General features: G+C 39.8%; 2 protein-coding genes and 1 non-coding gene across 3 annotated transcripts; 2 read left to right on the top strand and 1 right to left on the bottom strand.

Moving 5' to 3' along the window:
* Positions 1-8592: 8592 nt before the first annotated feature.
* LOC132187861 (acyl carrier protein 1, chloroplastic-like) lies at positions 8593-9619 on the bottom strand. The gene is made up of 4 exons (XM_059602296.1): positions 9518-9619; positions 9303-9416; positions 9032-9151; positions 8593-8721 (listed from the first exon to the last, which is right to left on the bottom strand). Exons 1-4 carry the CDS (start codon positions 9617-9619, stop codon positions 8593-8595), a joined length of 465 nt encoding a protein of 154 aa, XP_059458279.1.
* Positions 9620-10456: 837 nt separating this feature from the next.
* Positions 10457-10529, top strand: TRNAA-UGC (transfer RNA alanine (anticodon UGC)). Its single transcript has one exon. It is a non-coding gene; the product is annotated as a tRNA-Ala (tRNA).
* Positions 10530-13379: 2850 nt separating this feature from the next.
* LOC132186943 (trihelix transcription factor ASIL2) lies at positions 13380-15467 on the top strand. Its single transcript, XM_059601068.2, has one exon. The coding sequence runs from the start codon at positions 14044-14046 to the stop codon at positions 15211-15213; it is 1170 nt and encodes a 389-aa protein (XP_059457051.2). The 5' UTR covers positions 13380-14043; the 3' UTR covers positions 15214-15467.
* Positions 15468-20585: the final 5118 nt, after the last annotated feature.

Below are 20585 nucleotides of genomic sequence, written 5' to 3'. Positions count from 1 at the left end.
AAAAATAAATCTACAACAAGTAATTACATGCATACAACACATTCACAATTTCCATAAAACAAATGTCCACATTTCTTCTTTCATCTACTTCCAACCAAGTCAAAACTATGTACGTTCACATCTTAAACCAAAATCAATCTCCAACAAGTAAGTAAGCCTGCAATACATGAATAATTTCCATGCAAATATCTCAATATTTGTATTCTACTTCCAGCCAAGTAAAAAGTATGTACCTCCACATATTAAACAAAAAAAAAAATCTGCAGCAAGTAACCAACCAACACATTCACAATTTCCATACAAAAAATGTCCACATATTTCCGACCTACTTCCAACCAAGTCAAAACTTATCTGCAACTCATTACCAACTTCCTACCACATATGCTGTTATCCATACATATATCCAACAACCAACCACATATATTGTTATCCATACACATTACAAATGAAAATCACATATATTGTTATCCATACACATTACCAAAAAATGAAACATATCAAAACCACAAAAAACACATAAGGCTAATTGTCCATTACTTTACGGCGTCCATTGTGGATTGAGCCGTTTCCTCTTGGCTTCCATAATTTCAATACCCTTTTCTACTGTTGTTGCAATGCATTTTCCTTTCAACTTTGCGATATTATCAAGCTTTGCTACAGTACCATTAGCATGAGGAGGTGCAACAGTAGTAGGTGCAACTATACCACCTCTGCCTGCACCACTTCTGCCTGCAACACTTATGCCTACCCCACCTCTGCCTGCACCACCTCTGCCTGCAACATCATTGCCTACACCAACTCTGCCTCCACCACCTCGAATTGCAAATCCCCTCCTCATTTTAGCCCTTCTAGGTCCACCACCCATAGTTTTCCGTCTAGTTCCACCACCTCTAGTTCTAGGCCCTGTACGTGAAGGTTGGGTTCCAGCGGGGACCTCTTCAGTGAGGTCAATATGTACAGGAGCCCGGGTCTGTGTACTACGGAAAATACCTCTAATCCTATCAGATGTACGAGTCCTTGATGCAGGACCTCCTGTAACCATTACAGGAATTTCAAGGGCATCTTCTGTACCTTCCACCCTGCCCCATGCTGCAAGTAAGGTAATTCCTACCCCAGGTTCAAAGTTGGCGAGATCGGTATTTTGGTCTTCAACAGGTGGAGGTGTTGCTCCTCTTTCAACTCCAAATCCAGGGGGAGGTGTCTGCTCACTTTCATCAACAAGTCTGGGGATTACAAATTCACGTGGAGCATGTGTAGGCTGAACTTTCCCCTTACCCTTCTGCAAAAACAACAAATGAAAATATATATATATATATATATATATATATATATATATATATATATATATATATATATATATATATATATATATATAAAATACAAAATAAATAAGTACTAGATGGTAGCAAAGATGTTATATGTCATATTAGAGTTTAGGTGAATAAATGTACAAAGTAAAGACGGCTATCATATAGTTAAGTACCTTGAGTATGGTGGATGCTTGTGGACCAGTGGTTAACCCAGATGCTGTATTGTTCTTGTTCAAATCCTCTTTATTCTAAACAATACCATAGAAAGTAAGAACAAATTATGAACTAATAAAAATATACCCATTATGCGTTGGGTATGAGAAAACCTACTACTAAAACAACATAATTTCTAAGTACCTTTACTGCATTTGATGACTGGCTGGGACCACCACTGCCACTATTTTTCACCGCCTTAGCTTTCTGCTAACATCAAATGTAACAATTGTCTAGTGACTACATTTGCCTACAAACCGTAAAAAAATGGCAGTACAAGCGCCTAAAAATGTCTACCTTGCCCACAACACGTGCCTTGCTTTTACCAGTTGTTCGAGTATTGGACCCAACACTTTGTGACTGCATAAAAAATTGTAAACAAATATTAGCATGTCATACAAAGTCTAAAACAAGCCAGTTAAAACCAGGTTATATATTAAGGACGATTTAATAGGGTTGAATAACACTTACACTTGCTGTAGGGGGGTTTTAAGCTGACTTCCTGAAGATTGATTAAGTGGACAGCTCCTCTTATTGTGACCCAAACCAGTACACTTCGCACATCTCATCCTTGCTCCAAATTTCCTAATTCGGTTAGGATTTTTGGGGTCCTTACTCTCATTAGGAGCCCTCTTTCTTAACCTCTTTGGTCTCCCGGGGGCCACTCTAATTGTAGGTGGTTCCAAATGATCATGTCTGGTCTTTATCCATTGTTCCTCACTAGGCATTGGATAAATTATTGGTGCATATGCCTTCTTGTACGTCTCGATTGTGTAGCATTCATCAACATAGTCCTCCGAATTCCCGCAATCATAGAGTACAGCAGCAAATGCATGGGGACAGGGGATTCCAGTGATTTCTCATTGCCTGCAACCACATCGTCTTTTACGTAGGTCTACCACATACTGTTTGTTGCTGGGAGCAAAAACCTCAAACATTCCATCACCAGCATAGGTTGCAATGCAGTCCATTGCATCCAACCCAATTGCCTCCAATTTTTGCACAATCCTAGGGCACAACCTCCCTGTCAACTTCACAATCCCTTCCCTCTTAGCCTGATATCTCCTCAACAACTTTTTTCTTATCATTTCCAACATTGTCCAAATAGGCTTGTCACGAGCATTGAGGATGTATGAGTTGAAACACTCACAGATATTGTTCACCAGCAACTCACACCTTGGAGATTCATTAAACCAAGCCCGAGACCACCCATTGGGGTCAAGTAATCGTATGCATCCTTACTAAGTTTCTTTAATTCTTCCATATGAGTTGTAAACTCATGTTCAGTGTATGCGGTTGCTGCAGCCCATAACTACTCTTTCAATGCCAATCCTTTATGGCCCTCCAAGTCTCTGAAGTTGGCATACAGATGCCTAACACAAATTCGATGATCCGCCGTTGGAGGCACAGACTCTAAAGCTGGCATGAGACCCTGAACAACAAATTCATAATGCATGAAAAAATGACCAAAATAATAAAATTATTTAACAAATTTGTTTAAGTGTGATTTGAAAATTATGAGCAAAAATTAAATGTAACGTACTTTACCTTTTGTCTATCCGAAATAAATGTTGGTCTGCAGCCCCTTTCATGCACTCCAAGATCGGACACTAGGGTTTCCAAAAACCATGTCCAAGAGTCCTTGGTCTCAGCTTCGACAACAGCAAATGCGATTGGGTACATATTATTATTCCCATCCCTTCCAACTGCAGCTAACAGTTGTCCTTTCAAGAAGCATCCATCCACCCCTATGACAGGCCTACAACCATCCAGAAACCCCTTCTTCATTGCAGGAAGAGAAAAATACAGCCTTCCAAACTTTGGAAGCACATTTGGGTTTGGCCTGTCAACCTTCATCATCATACAACTTCCCCTGTTCGTTTGTCTCAATGTCTTGCAATAATCCCACAGGTGACCATATTGGTCTTCAAGCTTCCCGTGTATTTTTTGACATGCCTTGGCCCTAGCCCTGTACATCATACTTGGACTCACATCCACTTTCCACTTCTCCTTCACTTCATGTTGTATGACATTCAAGGGCATATTCGGCTGAATTCGGAACTTCTCAATCAACTTGTTCGATATCCAAGTTGAGTTCACAATGGAGTTCTTGTATTGCCTACCACACACATGTTTAGGCTGCATAGATCTTATCTGAAATGTTTGTTCATCAGAAACCTGCCTTGCATATAGTCGGTACTGACACTTGTCATCCCTACACACAACAATAGACTTTCTTCTTTCATTCTTTTTGAACCTAATTTCCTTGCCCCTCAAAAGATTGTACTCTTTAACAGCTTCTCGAAATGTTTGTGTGTCCGGGAAAGTCATGTAGAGATGCAGCTCTGGGTTAACTAGGTCCACTCGCTGAAATTCGGACGTTTTTGTAGATGTCCCTTCAGCTTCCTCATCACTACTGGGTGGTGACTCCAATATGTCACTTCTAGCCATTTCAGAGTTTGTGTCATCATCATCTACTTCTTCAAATTTTTTTATTTTTCTTACGCCCACTTTCGGACCTAATAGAAGCATCAGTTCCGTGGGCCTCACCATGGTTCCCATCTTCTTCATCACCTATTTCTTCCTCCTCACCCTCATTGTCATAACCACCATCACCATCACCATCACCAACGGTTCCATCTTCACTAATTCCTGCTCCAGTTCCAGTATCGCCTACGTCAACATCTACATCAAATAAATCCTCATCATCACTGAGTTTGCCTTTCCACCAAGGGTCATTGTAATCAACTCTTCCCTCCTCTTCATCATCATCTTCTCCTTCGTAATCCTGAACATCACCCTGACCCTCCCCAAAACACACAACATACAAATGCACAATATATTGCCCTTTATGGCAGCCAACCATGAACAATACGTCGGCATCAGAGCTGATTAAATGCAAACCACCCATTAACGTCTTATCAGGTTCTCTGAAGTATATTAGATCCCCTGGCTTGTAACCGTAGTCTTTACAAATATCTTCAAGCTCAAAAAAAGACAAGGTGTCAGGATCATACCCTTCACCATGAACAATAACTTCTCCCCCCATGTGATTGCAACCACAACTTCTGTCAAATCTATCGCCATACCTAACCTCGAACACTAGATTCAAAGACATCCTACAAAATTAATGAATAAAATGTATGAGAAGCAACTTTAAATAAGTTTACAAATATAATTATTGCTTAAGAATGAAGTTATGCAAATCTAAGCTCAAACCCTAAAAATACATGCAAATATTTTGGAAGCAATACAACCAAGTGATAATTCAAATATTTGTTAGGGCTAGGATTGTGTAGCGTGGTGTCTTGTGTGCACATGACGTATGTTGGAGTGTCCCATGAATAATATGAGTTATAATACTACATTGACTATTAGAGTAAATGATTTTCAACATTGCATGAAATCTGATTTGATTATGTAGCTGATTACTAATTAAAGCGAAATTTGTCAAAATATAGACATGCATAATAGAATAGTCAAGCTTAGTCAATTACATTAGAAAGAAAAGGAGAAAAAAAAAAGAAGAGGAAACTTACCTAATTAAATGATTTTATCCAATACCCCTAAATCGCACTTATTGAAACCTCTAGCTCAAAAGACCTAAATGGTATAGATTTTACCTTATTATTTATCACTATGTATTAATGAAATACTAAATATTGTTCAATCCAAAATGTCTATCATTTAATTTTAAAATAATGATTGAAATTTGAATATCTTAAATTTTTGTATCTATTTTTGTAGTTTATACCGAATGCTGCAGAGGATGGAAATTGATGCATCTTGCATGGCGTGATTTGATTAGGTAGAAATATGAACAAGAAGACTAAATCTAAACGTAAGAAAAGATATGCATCCCTTTTTAATAATAATAATAATAATAATAGTGCATTAAATGATATCCTCCCAAAAAGTTGAATTTTCTAAACAGGATCAAACAATATAGGAAGAGAGAGAATTCTTTTACTGGGAAACAGATGAACAGATGAACAAAATTACCCAACTATCTCCATTGCAAACAATTATCTCACTTGCAAACATGCATGGGTGGGATTAAATATATGACAACATTACCCAATTTTAATATTTTTTTTAAAAAAAAGAAGAAGGTCAAATTAGAAGGAAAAGATTATTGAGATATCAACCTGTAGCTTAAGTGAAGTTTGTCTTTAAAATTTGGCCGGGAACCAAAAACAATAAAGAAAAAAAAGAAGAAGAAGTACATAGAGAATTCAAGTGGTCAGCATGATACATGTAAGCAACATTAACAAAATGTCTTATTCAATAGACTATAAGCTACAGAAATAAAACCGTCACTAGAAACCGATTTATGCTAAGTTAATGCTAATCGTCCCCCAAGTTGATCAACCAACACACTAAGCTCCAACTAAACCTGAACAAACCAAACCATTTTTTAATTTTTTTTTCAAACATGATATTATTTCCTTTTAAATGGTTCTTCTAATAGAGGGTCTCAAAACTCTTAATTACCTCAAACTACATAATTTTCAAGTAGTATTTCTATAGACATACATATACATATATAATGACTACTAGGCCCTGCCATGTCGGCATAGTAAGATAAAGGTATAATATAAATTACTTTATTCTAGAGCATAAGTTAAATTGGGGGACGTATTACTAGGCACCACATTCTACGAACATAAGAAAAGAAGTTAAGAACTAAGAAGGCCTCTATAATTTTTTAAGCCAGACGTATGTTAATACCACTTGTAGAGAAAGTAATAAAATAAATTCCACTCAAAAAGTTTAGACAGTTGACTGGAAGGTTTCATGTCGGCATGTTAATCAATCAAGCCAATAAATAGTCTCTTAAAGAACATGGGCGGATGCATTCACATGCTCCTGCGTGGGTCACTGCAACTACATACACACATACAAGAAAATAATTTATGTGAAATTTAACATCTATAACTACTTTTATAATTTATCCATTCTATGTGGACTATTATTGAGCTTGCTGTTCTCATAAGAACCATTAAAAATGCAGATGTGAAAAGGATATAGAAGTACATGTGATATTAATACACACAAGAAACCATGAAATAAAAAGCCCTAAAAGTGAAGTGCGAAGAAAGAGAAATTGATGAGGGATTAGTTGCATAGGGTCATTGTAATCAAACCAAACCATTTTTTAATTTTTTTGTCAAACATGTTATTATTTCCTTCTACTTTCAACTCCAAATATCTCACTTGATTAATAAAAAGAAAAAGGAAAGAGACAACCTTCATCCATAACCACCAAACCCCATGCCAAACTCTAATGGTTTATTGGGAAATAGATGAACAAAATTACGGAATTATTTTAAAACCCTAAACATTTATCATCTCACAAAAACCCCAATTTACCGAAAACCCTACTTTCATGGTAAGTCAGTTAAAATTCTAAATCCAACAAGATTATACACTTTGGGGACCACTTTTGTTCACAGGACAAGATTATGCACTTTGGGGACCACTTTTGTTCACACGACAACATTATACACTTTGGGGACCACTTTTGTTCCAATACAAACAACCATGTTCACCCAATGTTGCAATAAATCAATATACAATAGAAAACAAAAATTTGTTAACAATAAATCAACATCACAGAGTTAGGGATAACCAAATTAAAAACCCCCTCAAGAAAACCCCAATTTACGAAAAACCCTAGAACGATACTACACATTTTAGTGTAAATTTACGAATCAAATAAGGGCAAAAACTTACCTCGTCGTACACAAATGCGCGAAGCTCCAAACTTTGGGTTGATCTCGAGTGGGTGTCGGGTAGCTTGTCGCGTGGCTGTCGGAGGTGAGTTCTACCTCTCTCGGGTCCCTTTCGCTCATGACTCAGCAACGTCCTCCCTTCCCTCGTGCGTGCCGGGTTTTTCCAGACCTTTTCAGTTTTGTTTATTTGCTGTTTTAACTAAGTTTAAGTCTGGGTTGGGTTGGGTTGGGTTGGGTTGGGGGTTGGGTCAGCAGGATCGGGGCGTGGGTCAGCTGGGTTTGGGCGTGGGTCAGGGTGTAACCACTTGATGGGGGTATTTTGGGCACAAAACCGCATAAAGTGATCACGTGCGTCGCACGTGATCACTATTCCGTCAGTCACAGCGGCTTTGACTGACAAAATGCCTGAATTGCAAAAAATTAAAACTTTAGGAGGGTGGATTGCAAAAATTGAAACTTTAGAGGCGGAATTGCAAATCGCTGACAACTTTGGGAGGGTAAATTGTAATTTTTTTTTTTTTTTTCTACGTACTCTTTAGGGTCGACTTTCAAAGTCGACCCTATTGATCTTTTATTTGATTTTCTTTTCTTTTTTTTTTCCATCTTTTAAGTGGACGCTATTGGTATACTAATCGTCGACGCTAAAAGTTTTTTTTGTCCGCTTAAATTTTTCCCGCCCCTTGAATAATTCCTGCGTGTATATTAGGGTCGACTTATTTGCGTCCACTGTAAAGTGGACGCTAATGGTCAACCTTTCGACCCATTATTAGCGTCCACTCCAATGTGGACGCTAGTACTTAACTATTAGGGGCGACTTTCAATATTCGCCCCTAATAGTTGAGTATTAGGGGCGACTTTTTTAGTCGCCCCTAATAAGTCGCACCTGATGAGTAACTTTCTTGTAGTGTTAACAGCCTATGACAAAGATATAATATAATTGAGTGAGCATTTAAAGTGCCTCATCACTTTTTATCAATAGGGTTTGCTTATCAAGCCGCCCCCAAGGGATAAGGTTATTCTTGTCCCATTGCTATTCCATTATTGCTGGAATTGACATGAAGAAACTTGAACTCGACAGAAACCATTAATGAAGTATGACATTCTTCAAGCATCCAAATAATAATTTTCCATAGGGATCAATGCCAACAAGAAAAACTTATTATAAATGAAGTTATCTTTTGTCACAAAGGAAAGCTCAAACTCGTGCCCAAATCTCTTTGAAGCTTAAAGAAAATCTGAGGTTGCTATGGTGGAAGATAATGGAAAACAAAAACAAAGGAATTTAATTCCTTCGTCATATTGATTCAAAATAGCTTCTTTAGAGGCAATTTAGACTAAGCTGATGAGGTTGCCTTCACTTTCTCAACCAGGTCAGCTGCATCTTGAACTGTTGAGATATTCTCAGCACCCCCTTCTCCAATTGACACTTCAAATTTCTCTTCCAAAGCCATCATAATTTCCACCTGATTATAATTACCAACTCATTATAATTATCTTGCATGCAAAATAATTATATTAGTGGGTCCATTTGGGTGTGCAATTTTAAAAAGTACGATGTTAAAATAGCAATTTTAAAATGTATGATTTAAAATCGCAGTTTAGCCTTTAAAATCGTGCATTTTCAAAGTACTTACTTGCCTTGATTTGATTACACAAATTGTCTACAGTTTCAAATCACAACTTTTTAAAAACGCAATTTCAAATTATTACTTTTGCAATTCAAATTAAAATTGCCTTTTTATCTATGAAATATAAAGCAATCTCAGGCCATACTATGTCAAGTGAATCAGCACCCAAATCGGCAAACTTGGTTTGTGGGGTCACAGTGCTTTCATCAATAGACAGCTGCTTTGATATGATGCCTTGGACACCTTGAAGTGTTTCCGGTTGAGCCTGCACATTGTAAATTTATTAGCATTGATTTCAAAAGGTGTGATTTTAAAAAATGGAGTTAAGTGTTTGATATACTTCTGTGCTTCGTAAACGCAAATTTTTTTATGTTTTTCAAACAATGTAATAGTAAAGAGTGAAAGTAAATGATTACGATGGAGCATGAGATTGTAGTCTTGAAGCAACTAGGGAGAGGAGATGATGGTTTAGCTCCCTTTGTGATTTGGATTTTGGGCAAAACTATTAGCCCTCCAATCATAGGACCACCCTGAGAATGAAATAAGCCAATGCACTCGTTAATCTTCTTTCCCTCTCTATCTCCACCCATTGAACAAATAAAGAAAGAGAAGAAGGTGTGGCACGACTTACATTAATGGTGCGTAGGGTATTGAAGTGGCAATTGGTGCTTCTAACCTTGGAAATGCAAGGAAGGGCGGCCATAGGAGAAGATGAAGTAAGAAAAGTAGCCATAAGTAAAAGGAAGAGAAAATAATACGTGGGTTAATCAAAGAACTTGTTTGTTGGTATGATAATGCAGAGAATAAATGTTCATATATATATATATATATATATATATAGAGAGAGAGAGAGAGAGAGAGAGAGAGAGAGAGATGAGAGGTTGAAGGCAGAAAATAGCTGGAAGTGATGAAGTTGAGTGATAACCAGGAAGTAAATCCAATGAGCCATGAGTTGGGCGGATTCTACCATGTATTTTGTCTCTTCTTCTTGTAAACCTCAACTCAAACACAACTCAGCCAAACTCTAGGGCTTGTTAATATCGCTTTGGGCCTGCTCCAGATGCAAATAAGTCACTTCTTTGTGGTCACATAAATCTATATATAACTTTGAGTAATTTTTTTAAATACTCATTTTTCATCACACTCTTATATTATTTGACTAATATGATAGTACTCACTGCTCATCAGCCCTTGAATTTTTGTCTTTTCAATAAAAGTTTATCTAAGAGCTGATAGATACTACCGCATCAACTCAATAATATAAAAATAGTATAGGAAATAAGTATCTAGCATTACTCTATAACTTTTGTATGACAAGCCCACCTCTCTCCTCCCAAAAAATAATAATAATAATAATAATAATAATAATAATAATAAGAATTTCATAAATTCAGTCACTTGATTCATGCAAAACTCAGCTTTAATTTTTTTTTTTTTTTTTTTTTTCTGTTATAATCCACCATTATCAAAATAAAACACTATTGATGCCGCGATTTGCTAGAAACCTACCGGAGTCCAAATAAAGCTATTAAGCATACAAATATAATATGCATCCATCATGATCAAAGTTGGGGATGTAGCTCACATGGTAGAGCGCTCGCTTTGCATGCGAGAGGTACGGGGTTCGATACCCCGCATCTCCAGTAATTGTACAAGTCTGTTTTTTTTCCCAATATATTGGCTTCTCGGCTGATGCTTCACAAACGTAATTCTTTGGCTTACAAGAGGTTTTTGTGTCTACTTCTGCTCCAATTAGTTTAGATAATTCATAATTTATTCAAATATTTGATTGTTTTGATTTTATTAATTTAAAAAAACAAAACAAAGTTCGTATTTTTGGTAATTTCTCTCATCGTATTGTTTTCTTATTTGATATTTATTTATTTGTGGTCTTTTTTGATTAATCATTATGTTTATGTTTGATTCATTTGGTTATTAAAGAGATCAAATTGAACGGTTGGGTGATTTGGTGGTGGGTCATAGTTGTTAGTTTGTGACTTTTAATTTAGTTGGTTGTGTTGTTTCTTTATTTGCTAATTATTGTTTTGAGACTACTTGTGTAGTCATTAGTGTGTTGTTTACTCTTTTTAACTATTTTTTAAAATTTAGAACTGTCATTGGTTGTAAGTGACTAAATGGATTGATATTAGTATTAATGTTTCAATCGTTTTTTTGAAGTTTCCTCAATGTTCAGTATTTGTTCCGGAATTTTCTTATAATTCTCAAGAATGTCCTGGACACACAACAACTCAAAAATGCTTGCCTTGCAGAAAAGCAGGATGTCATCAGCAAAAAATAAGTGATTCAACCTGATCCCCCTAGTGATTGAAAGACCTGTAATTCAATTGTTTTTAGTGTTATTACATTCTAATACATGGTAGTAGGTGGAACATGCCTCATTTTGCATATGTAGGGCTCAACACATACAAATCTACGTGACGGGGGCTAACAAGAATTATGAACGCATTAGACGGACCTTCTATTGTTTTCCGCAAAGCTAAGCATCTTTTTTTCTTTATATTTTGTTTCATTTCATCACAAAAGAAATTGAAATCTTTGAAGTATCACCGTCTCTAATTTTTCACTTTACATGTTCAATGCATAATCATGTTGTGCCACATCAGAGTTTTTTTTTTTTTAAATATTTTGTAAGCCTTTTCTCTAATGTTTTCTATTTTATTATTTTATTTTTATTGTATCGATTAGTCTCAAGAACCCAAATGGCTTGGCAAAAAAAATGATTGGGCTGATTGGGCCAATCTGATTGGCCCAAAAAAATTGAATCTTGGCCGATGGCCCATTACCGCCTACCAACGGGTCACTGCCATCAACTTGGCGGTGATTGTTAATTTCAAAATGCACAATCTCGGTACATAGTAGTGAAATTATCATTATCGTTATAGATTTAAAATGCACAATCTAGTAGTTTTAGAGTAATGTTAGATACTTATTTCTTTCATAAAACGTGGTTTCTAACCGATTGAACTATCATTTGAAAACTTTACCGAGAATAGTTATTCACAAGAATTGTAGCCCTAACCCGTTCAAAAAAAAAAAAAAGAATTGTAGCCCAAACCAAATCATAGAATAGCTACTCCAAAGAAATAATTTTTTCATTTTATAGGTTTATTCTTGGTACCAAATGTCCCTAATTAGGAAATAATGCACCTACTATAACTTGCATCACCTAGATTATAAAAATTAGGGAAAAATTCACTTTACTCCTGAAGTTTCAGAAGTTTTTTAATTCGAACCCCAATGTTTAAAAGTTGGCAATGTATCCCCTAATATTTTAAAAAATTTTAATTTAAACCTCCCGTTGCTAATTTCAATCTAATTGCACGGAAATCATCCTACGTGCATCTTACGTGGGATTTTGATGCCCTCTATTCCAATTTTGCCATCATTAAAACCTATGAAATTACGTAATTACCCTCATTAAAACCTATGAAATTAAGGGTAATTACCTAATTTCATTAATTTTAATGATGACAAAACTAGAATAGAGAGCATCAAAATACCATGTGGGACGCAATTGGGATGAATTCCGTCCAATTAGACGAAAATTAGTAACAGAGGGCCTTAATTAAAATTTTTTGAAACACTAGGGGGGTACATTGCCAATTTTTAAACATTAAGGTTCGAATTGAAAAACCCTTCAAACTTCAGGTAATAATCAATGCACTACATTTATGGCCTACTTGATGTTGGTATAATCTTATCTTCCAAATAGAAACACTCAAGTAGATTGGATCAAGATCTTCTAGAGTTTTATATAGTTTAAATTTATTCAAATTGATAAATTATTTTTAAATGAAATGATTATTAAGATTTTACCATTTGGTATTTCAAAAGTGATAAATGGTCATAAAATAAAATATCAGTTACTTAATTTGAAAATAAGGATTGATATACTTGATAAAATCTAATAATTTTATCGGGTACCTTGCCACACTTCCCCTTCCTCTTTAACAAATTAGAAGTTGTGGGCGATGAAAATGATTATCGGCAACGGCACAATACGTCGCCCGTAAGCCAATAGTGTGTGCTCTTGACGTGACATTTACAACCCCCACGTGAGCGGTGAGCCCCGCTCTTATCCACCATCAGTTGTCAGTTACCTTTTACATCCTCGATATCCTCAGATCACCGCCTTCCGTAGGCTCAACGGACAGCCGATGGGCATGAGATGAGATCCCGCATGTCAATCAAAGCTCACTTTCTTAGTTTCTTAAACTCACCCAATGAATTCGTTACACGTGTCCCATTCCCACACTCCTTTGACAATTGTAATTGTAATTTTATTTTATTTTTCAGTTTTTTTTTTCATAAATAAACTGAAAAAATAAAATTTCTCTATTTGAATCCAAAAAAATAATTTTTATTCAAAATTAAATCTTTATATAAATATATATAAATGTGATGCTATTTTTAAGTGGAGGGTAAGGTGTAGGAACTAGGAAGCATCATTATTATCATCGTCTTTTGTTAAAATGAAGTATAGAATAGGTGTGACACCGGAAACCGGTAGGCACGCGCCTCGGGTAATTGCCAAGAAGAAAGATGGTTTTTTCCGTCAAATTGACGGAACTAATAAAAACAAGGTCCACCTATCAAGCCGGCACCACCACTCATCACGCCGGTGACGGAATTTCTGCACTCCATCCAATCGTATTCTGCCACCTCAACTCTCCCTCTTCCTTCTCTTCCACGTGTCCGCGCTCTTCTCCATCCCTTGGCCGACGCCGTCAATGCCCCCATCTTTTTTCCCGTCAACAGATACAAAACAAAACAAACCCCAATAGTAATATCTGAAAAGGAGCAAAAGTCAGTCAATATATTCGCCGATCAATCGAAACCCTAACCGCTCTCTACCCACCCTCTCTTTTCTCGTTGGATATCCTATCTCTCAGATCGGCGATACCCTGCGCATACCGGCGCTCGTTAGCACCAGCCTGTAATTCGAACCACTACACCCCCTATAAGTCCTCTCTCTCTCTCTCTCTCTCTCAGACTATTCCTTCCGTCCTCACGTCGGTGGTATGTGTTGTACGCATACCGGCGCACGATAGCGCGTCTGCGGGAGCGAGTTTAGTGTTTGATTTGGAGATCGGAGAGAGGATTAATTGCCAGATCGGCATAGTTTAGCACCGAGAGATGGACGAAGACGACGAGATCCAGTCGCACCAGTCGCCGGAGACGGGATCTCCGGTGTCTCCACGGCCGAACGGAAGAATAACGGTGACGGTGGCCTCAGCGCCACCGGCGACGGCGCAGAACGCTCTAGCGCTGATAGCTCTCCCAATTCAGCGACCGAGAAGCGGCGGAGGAGGAAGTGGAGGCGGAGGCGGAAGAGAGGACTGCTGGAGCGAAGATGCGACGTCGGTTCTGATAGACGCGTGGGGAGAGCGGTATTTGCAGCTGAGCAGAGGGAATTTGAAGCAGAAGCACTGGAAAGAGGTGGCGGATATTGTGAGCAGCACAGAGGACTACGGGAAGACCCCCAAGACCGATATACAGTGCAAGAATCGGATCGACACGGTGAAGAAGAAGTACAAGCTGGAGAAAGCGAAGGTGGCGTCCGGTGGGGGGCCTAGTAAGTGGACTTTCTTCGACAGATTGGACCAATTGATCGGTCCGACTGCCAAAATCGCTGTCTCTAGCCCTTCTCCGCCTTTGCAGCAGCCTAAAGTCCCTCTTGGAATACCCGTTCGCATTCGTTCGTCCTCCGTGAATCTCCTTAGCAATAACAGCAATAATAGTCAATTCCTTAACAAGCAGCCGCAGAAGAAGCAGGAAGAGGCGGTGATGTTGAGGACCCAACAGCTTGGGAAGCGGGGTGGGACGGAGTTGGAGTCGGATTCGGAGGCGGATTCTATGGATAGCTCTGGGCAGGCGGGGACGGGGACAGCAACAGCAACGGCAACGGCGACAGGGACGAACGAGAGGAAGAAGCCGCGGAGGATGATGGTGATGGCGGGGAGGGAGGGGAGGGGAGTAGGAGGAGGAGGTGGTGGGAAGGGTGGGTGGGGAAATGCGGTGAGAGAGTTGACGCAGGCGATACTTAAGTTCGGGGAGGCATACGAGCAGGCAGAGAGCGCAAAGCTGCAGCAGGTGGTGGAGATGGAGAAGCAGAGAATGAAGTTTGCAAAGGAGCTGGAGTTGCAGAGGATGCAGTTCTTCATGAAAACCCAGTTGGAGATTTCACAGTTGAAGAAGCCGGCCGGGAGGAGGGGCGGCACCGGTGGCGGTGGTGGTGGTGGGAATGCTAGCAATCACCATATCAATAACAATACCAATAACAATAATAGTGATAGCAGCAACTAGGCTTTTAGATTTGGTGGTGTATGTGATGGGTGAAGAAGACCCATTGATTAAAATTGGCAGTAGAATAATAGAATTTGCTAGTCTCCCTGTGTGTGTATGTTTCTTCTCTCTTATTTATCAAATTGGTGGAAGAGACTGACTAGATGCTCAATTACAGTAGATTGTGACACCAATATCAATCTCTTTCTTCACTTGTTATTGTTAATCTACCTTCTTTAATCTTAATCTACAGCAGCTTTAGTGATGCTCATTTACATTGTATATCTTCAAATGAACAGCTTTAAATGACATTTGCCGTTTTGCACAATATGTTCAAAGATTATAGGATCTAGAAACAGAGATCATGCCGGGTATCTACAGCCTTGCTTTCTCCGCACCCGAGTCCGGTCCGTCCGACTCCGTTAAATTAAAAATGGCTGAAACATGAAATACTAACATGGCAGAATTGTGGAAGCAACAACATCAGCATGGTCATTCTAAAATGGAAGGAAGGGCACATTCTTTGGACTTGTGCGGACAATATTTGCAGAACAAGAGACATGCCAAATTGGGTGACGAGGAACTCAACCAAACAACCACCCCGGGACAATGGTGGTGGTGCCAAGGGATTTGGACAATTGGACCTTAAAAAGGGTCAAAAAGGTATCAAACAAAGCACAGTTTGGTAAGCAATTCACGACAGACTACCAAATAACAATCGTTACACTGCTGCAACACAAGAGCATACCAGCCAGCCATCCTGGAACAGCCGCAACCTTGGAAGCAAAACAAACATGGCCTAGTAATGCCATCTCTATAGTGTCGGTTCAGAGCATCTCCAGTATATTAGATAAAGGGCTCATAATAGCTGCATTTAACTATTTTGAGCCTTTTTTGGTCTTCATCATATTAGCTTCAGAGTTGTTAAAGTGGACATTTTGTTACAGTGAATAACATCATTTTCCTATTCATTGTAGCACACTATGATTAGTTTATTCTTTCTCAAGGATTACTTTTTATTGTTTAATTTTTCTCTCTCTCTCCCTCAGTCGCTCCCTACCTCTCCTTTGCTTCCCTTCTTTTCCATCACTTTCTCAACAAGACGACGCCCTCTGCCATGATTGTTTCTCAGCATTCATTGCTAAATCGAGAGCTCCATCTACACAGACTTACTCCCCATGCTAAGGATTTTGTAAGCCAACTGTTTTGTAAACATCCAGAATTGGAAGCAAAGCTTTTATCTCAAAAGATGTGCCAATACCCATGGTTCAACCTTCCTCTCGGCTGCTTGAGTGGAGTGCATTAGGTGGTGTGGAAGGAGAGAGAGGAGAAGGAAGAGAGAGTTGCTGAGGCAAGCCATGGGGGTTTGGGTTGATTTTTGGTCATGAAGCTTAATTTTAGGTTTATGCCGAAAGTATATGAAGCTTTAGTACCAATTTTATACTAATTTCCCTTTATCGACAAAGGGTGTCGAAGGAAAATTTCTTGTGGGATGATTTTTCTCACTAGGTTCCCCATACAACCGATTAGGTGAATAGATTTTGTTAATTTGAAGACATTTCGGTTGGTTATAGTTGTTGATACATAGTTTTCCAAGATGGTGACGTGGCACGCCAGGAGGGGGTGCCGACAACTTCGTGGATGCTTCAGGCTACACACACAAAGAACAAATAGGATTAGAGCCCCCAATAGTGTCCCAGTGGAGGAGCTCCGATGCCTAAGCTAGAATGCGAGAAAAGAAAGTCTAAGGAACCAAAGTTTTCAGAGCTAGGATTGCGCTTACCTTTGATTGAAATTGAGACTTGTATTTATAGGCATGGAGTAGAATTTGCTTCCCGCACGTCTCGGAATTCCTATCCCTAAATATCTGTTTCGCAGTTATTTGATAAGGGTGGGAATCCTGGGACGAGTGATAAGGTATCCGTTTGAATGAGATAACCTTTTGAATTTGAATAGCTGCTTATCCCGTTTATGTAGGGGCAGTTTGTTTATGGACAGTCATCTACGCTGTAGAGATCTTTTTCAAAGGTGAGATAGTGATAACTTGTGTTAGTTTGAATGCTGGCATATTCTTAGTTGTAAACTAACTGATCTACCCATGGCTCTTGACTTCTTCACCTTTGAGGAGTTGAGTCTCGGGTCCGACATCCGACTAATACTGAGGAGTAGTCTCGAACTCTTGTCTGAGGTCTCCTCAGTTTACGAAACCTCCTGGGGGAAAGTTTGTCCGAGGCCCTATCAGGTATGAAGTCTTGTTTAGGTCGGGTTTGAGACCCGTTGGGCTTTATTATCTGATTCATGGCCCAACAGTTACCCCCCAATTTCCTGGTCTAAAAGATTATGAGAATTTTTGTGTTTATAAATGGATTGGCCTTCTAAGATTATACTTTGAGTGAAAATCTGAGACTCCCGAGGCGGGAATTTTGAATTTGAATTTTTGGTGGGAAGTTTGACACCAATTTTTGTCGAGACGATTGACATAACCGAGGGCGCATCGGTTATTCCACGTGTCAGTACCGGGACAGACGTCTTTTCAGTTTGCCGGTTGTTAGCTATCACGCGGGATTTGCAGAGGCACTTTTCTTGCCGTATTTATTGCGCACGTTTCTCGGGGAATCCTTTGGTGCTTCACGTTCTTATCCTTACCTTTTTCCGACTTTTCGCTTGGCCTTCTCAGACCTTTAAAAATTTTTCCTCCTTGCTTGTTTCTTTCTTACTCGCACCAAGTCTTTGCAAAGTTTTTGTTCTTTTCTACTCTGCTCTCTGTTCTTTTTCCAGCAACTTTTCGGCCATGTCTCATGAAGAAGGATTAGGGTCGGATGGCGGATTGGTTAAAACTTACCCAACCTTATGGAGGCTACATCTGACCTGAGTTGACGAGCGTAGAGTCAGACTAGATTGTTACATCCCCAAAATGATGAAACTCCGGTTTGATGATGAGTGGAAGGGCGCCATAGTGGACGCCGGAAGCCACGAGGTCTGTCTTTATGAAGAGATGTTTCGCGCAGGCCTCAAGCTTCCTTTTCCTGAGGTTGTTCACGAGCTTCTCGGTTGCTTGAACGTGGCTCCACACCAATTTGTTCCCAACGCCTGGAGGATGTTTTTCGCCTGTGTAGTTGTCTAGCCCATGACCCTCGGAGAAGGATAGAACCACACCGTTTAGTAATTTCTTTGGATGCACCGGATCTACAAGAACCTTAACAGCGACGGGCTGTATAACTTTCAGACAAGACGGGGAAGTTCATTTTTAGGGACAAGACCTTTACAAGTAATCATGGATGGAAGAATAAGTATTTCTTTGTGCAGGAGCAATGGGAATTTGCTCCTGGAGAGAAGGCGGAGGGGCCAAGAGTGCCTCGGGAGACGACAACCCCTCTTTTGGGTCTTCATAAGGATCTTTGCTTGTTGGAGGATGAAATGATCAGAGTAAAAAAAGTTCTCGCTTGGACCCAGAGAAATGACCATATTATGCCTTATAAAAAATTGGTCACAATGGCAAGGTTAAACAGCTGTATATATGCCAACAGAAACGGCACTAGCGGATCAAGAAAGAGACCAACTAAGGCGGTTGTGGACTTAAGCCCTCCAGCTGCCAATACCCGAGGCGCTACCCCCCGAAAGCCCGTGCTTGACAAAGGCAAGAAAAAGGTAGAGGGGCCTCGGGTTGAGAAGGCTTTGCGCCTGGTTGACGAGCCTGAGGAACCTGGAGTTCCTCAACTGAAGAAAGGGAAACTGGTGAAGGGTAAGGGTCTTGCTGTCGAGGCAGAAAAGGGGAAATCCCTCTTTGCCAACCTTTTGGCTGCTCAAAAGAGAGTTAACCCAGAACCCGATGTGGCTCAGATATCGGCGTATGAGAACATCCTCACCAATCATCCGATTGCTGCAACACCCTTGGTGGCAACTCCCTTGGGACCCTCCAGTGCCTCTCCTACCACTGCTACCCTATGGAATCGGTATCACCGGTGCACTCTAGTCCCAACATCCAACACCTCTTGATAGACCCGTTCTCAGATAGCTCAATAGGGATGGATCCAAAAGAGAATGGGCCGCATGCCGAAGTAGGAGAAGAAGGAGTGAGGCCTCGGGTCTTGTCTCCGTTAGCCGAGGAGTAGCCTTGGGTTCTGCCTCCAGTGCCCGAAGCTTCGTCTCGGGCCCCGAGATTGGCTCCCGAGGCCGAGGCTAGTACCGGTTCCGAGGCCTCCTTAAGTTACTCCTTCGTGAAGCCTCAAAATGTCGAATGGACCATGGGGAAGCCTTTGTCTCGATTTGGTGGACAATTGCTGGGGAACTCGTTTTAGGCTTTAGTGGAGCTGGTTTCCCAAGATAGCCTGACGAGCGTGCGAGACATCTCTGCCAAGGGTATGGCAGAGTCGATTCTATTCAATCAACTGTGTGTAAGTATCACTCTTCATAGGACTTTTCTTTTGCATAAGTTGTACTCTGTTTTGATTAACTTTATTTGTTGCAAAGAGCTATGAAGTCGGTAGTTTTATACTGCTACTTCCAAAAATTTTGTCAAGAGTCGGCCTCGGAATCCGAGAGCCTCCAGAGAAAGCTTATGGCTTCTAAGGCTAAGAATGCCAAATTGAAGGATACGCTAGTTCAGCAGGATAAAGAGCTGCTCCTTCTCGGTCAACAACAATCTGTGGTTCAAGCCGAGGCCGCACAAGCAGAGTCCAGAGTCTCGGATCTGTCCTCTGAGCTGCAGACCCTTCGTTCTGAACACTTGAAGCTTCAAGATGATCATTCTATCGTTAAAGAAGATACGCATCAGCTTGAAGAGAAATATTCACAAGTTCTGGAGCAGTTGAAGGGTTTCCAGGCTGAGGCTTCCAGCCAAAGTGCCAAATTCAAAGAGGCCATCGACTGTCAGACGGTTGTCGAGGAGTGGCTCAAATTCTTTCGCGGGAAGCTTGATGAGAAGAGGCTAAGGCTAGAAGAAGCCGAGGCTCGATCATCTAACTATCTACAACAGCTCTCGTATGCTTCGTGGACTCGGGACAATGCTTGGGCGGATGGGATCATTATTGGTTTCGAGACCTTTTAGTCTTAGGCCAAAGACCCTGCTTGCACTATAGATCTCGACATGGTGAAGCCCGAGACTATTGCCATTTCTGACAAAGCTTTAAAATAGCTTATCTGTCTCAGGTCGGATCTGATGCCTGATGCTGAGGGGATTGACAGATTTGCTCATCAGTCATTCTCAAATTCCGAGGAGTCCTTGGGTAATGAAGGGATCGCTTTTAAACACGGTGCCGAGACCTCATCTGCTTCCAAGGCTCCAGCTGTAGACCCAAAAGAGGGCTAAACTTTTTTCTTTTTGCCTGTAACAAAGTAGTTAGTATATTTGATTTTTGACTTGTAAATCACAAATTTATAATTTAAGACTTTAA

Source organism: Corylus avellana, chromosome 6, assembly GCF_965113065.1.
Source record: "Corylus avellana chromosome 6, dhCorAvel1.hap1.2, whole genome shotgun sequence".
Classification (NCBI taxonomy): Eukaryota; Viridiplantae; Streptophyta; class Magnoliopsida; order Fagales; family Betulaceae; genus Corylus; species Corylus avellana.
This window is presented reverse-complemented; position numbering and strand designations above follow the sequence as displayed.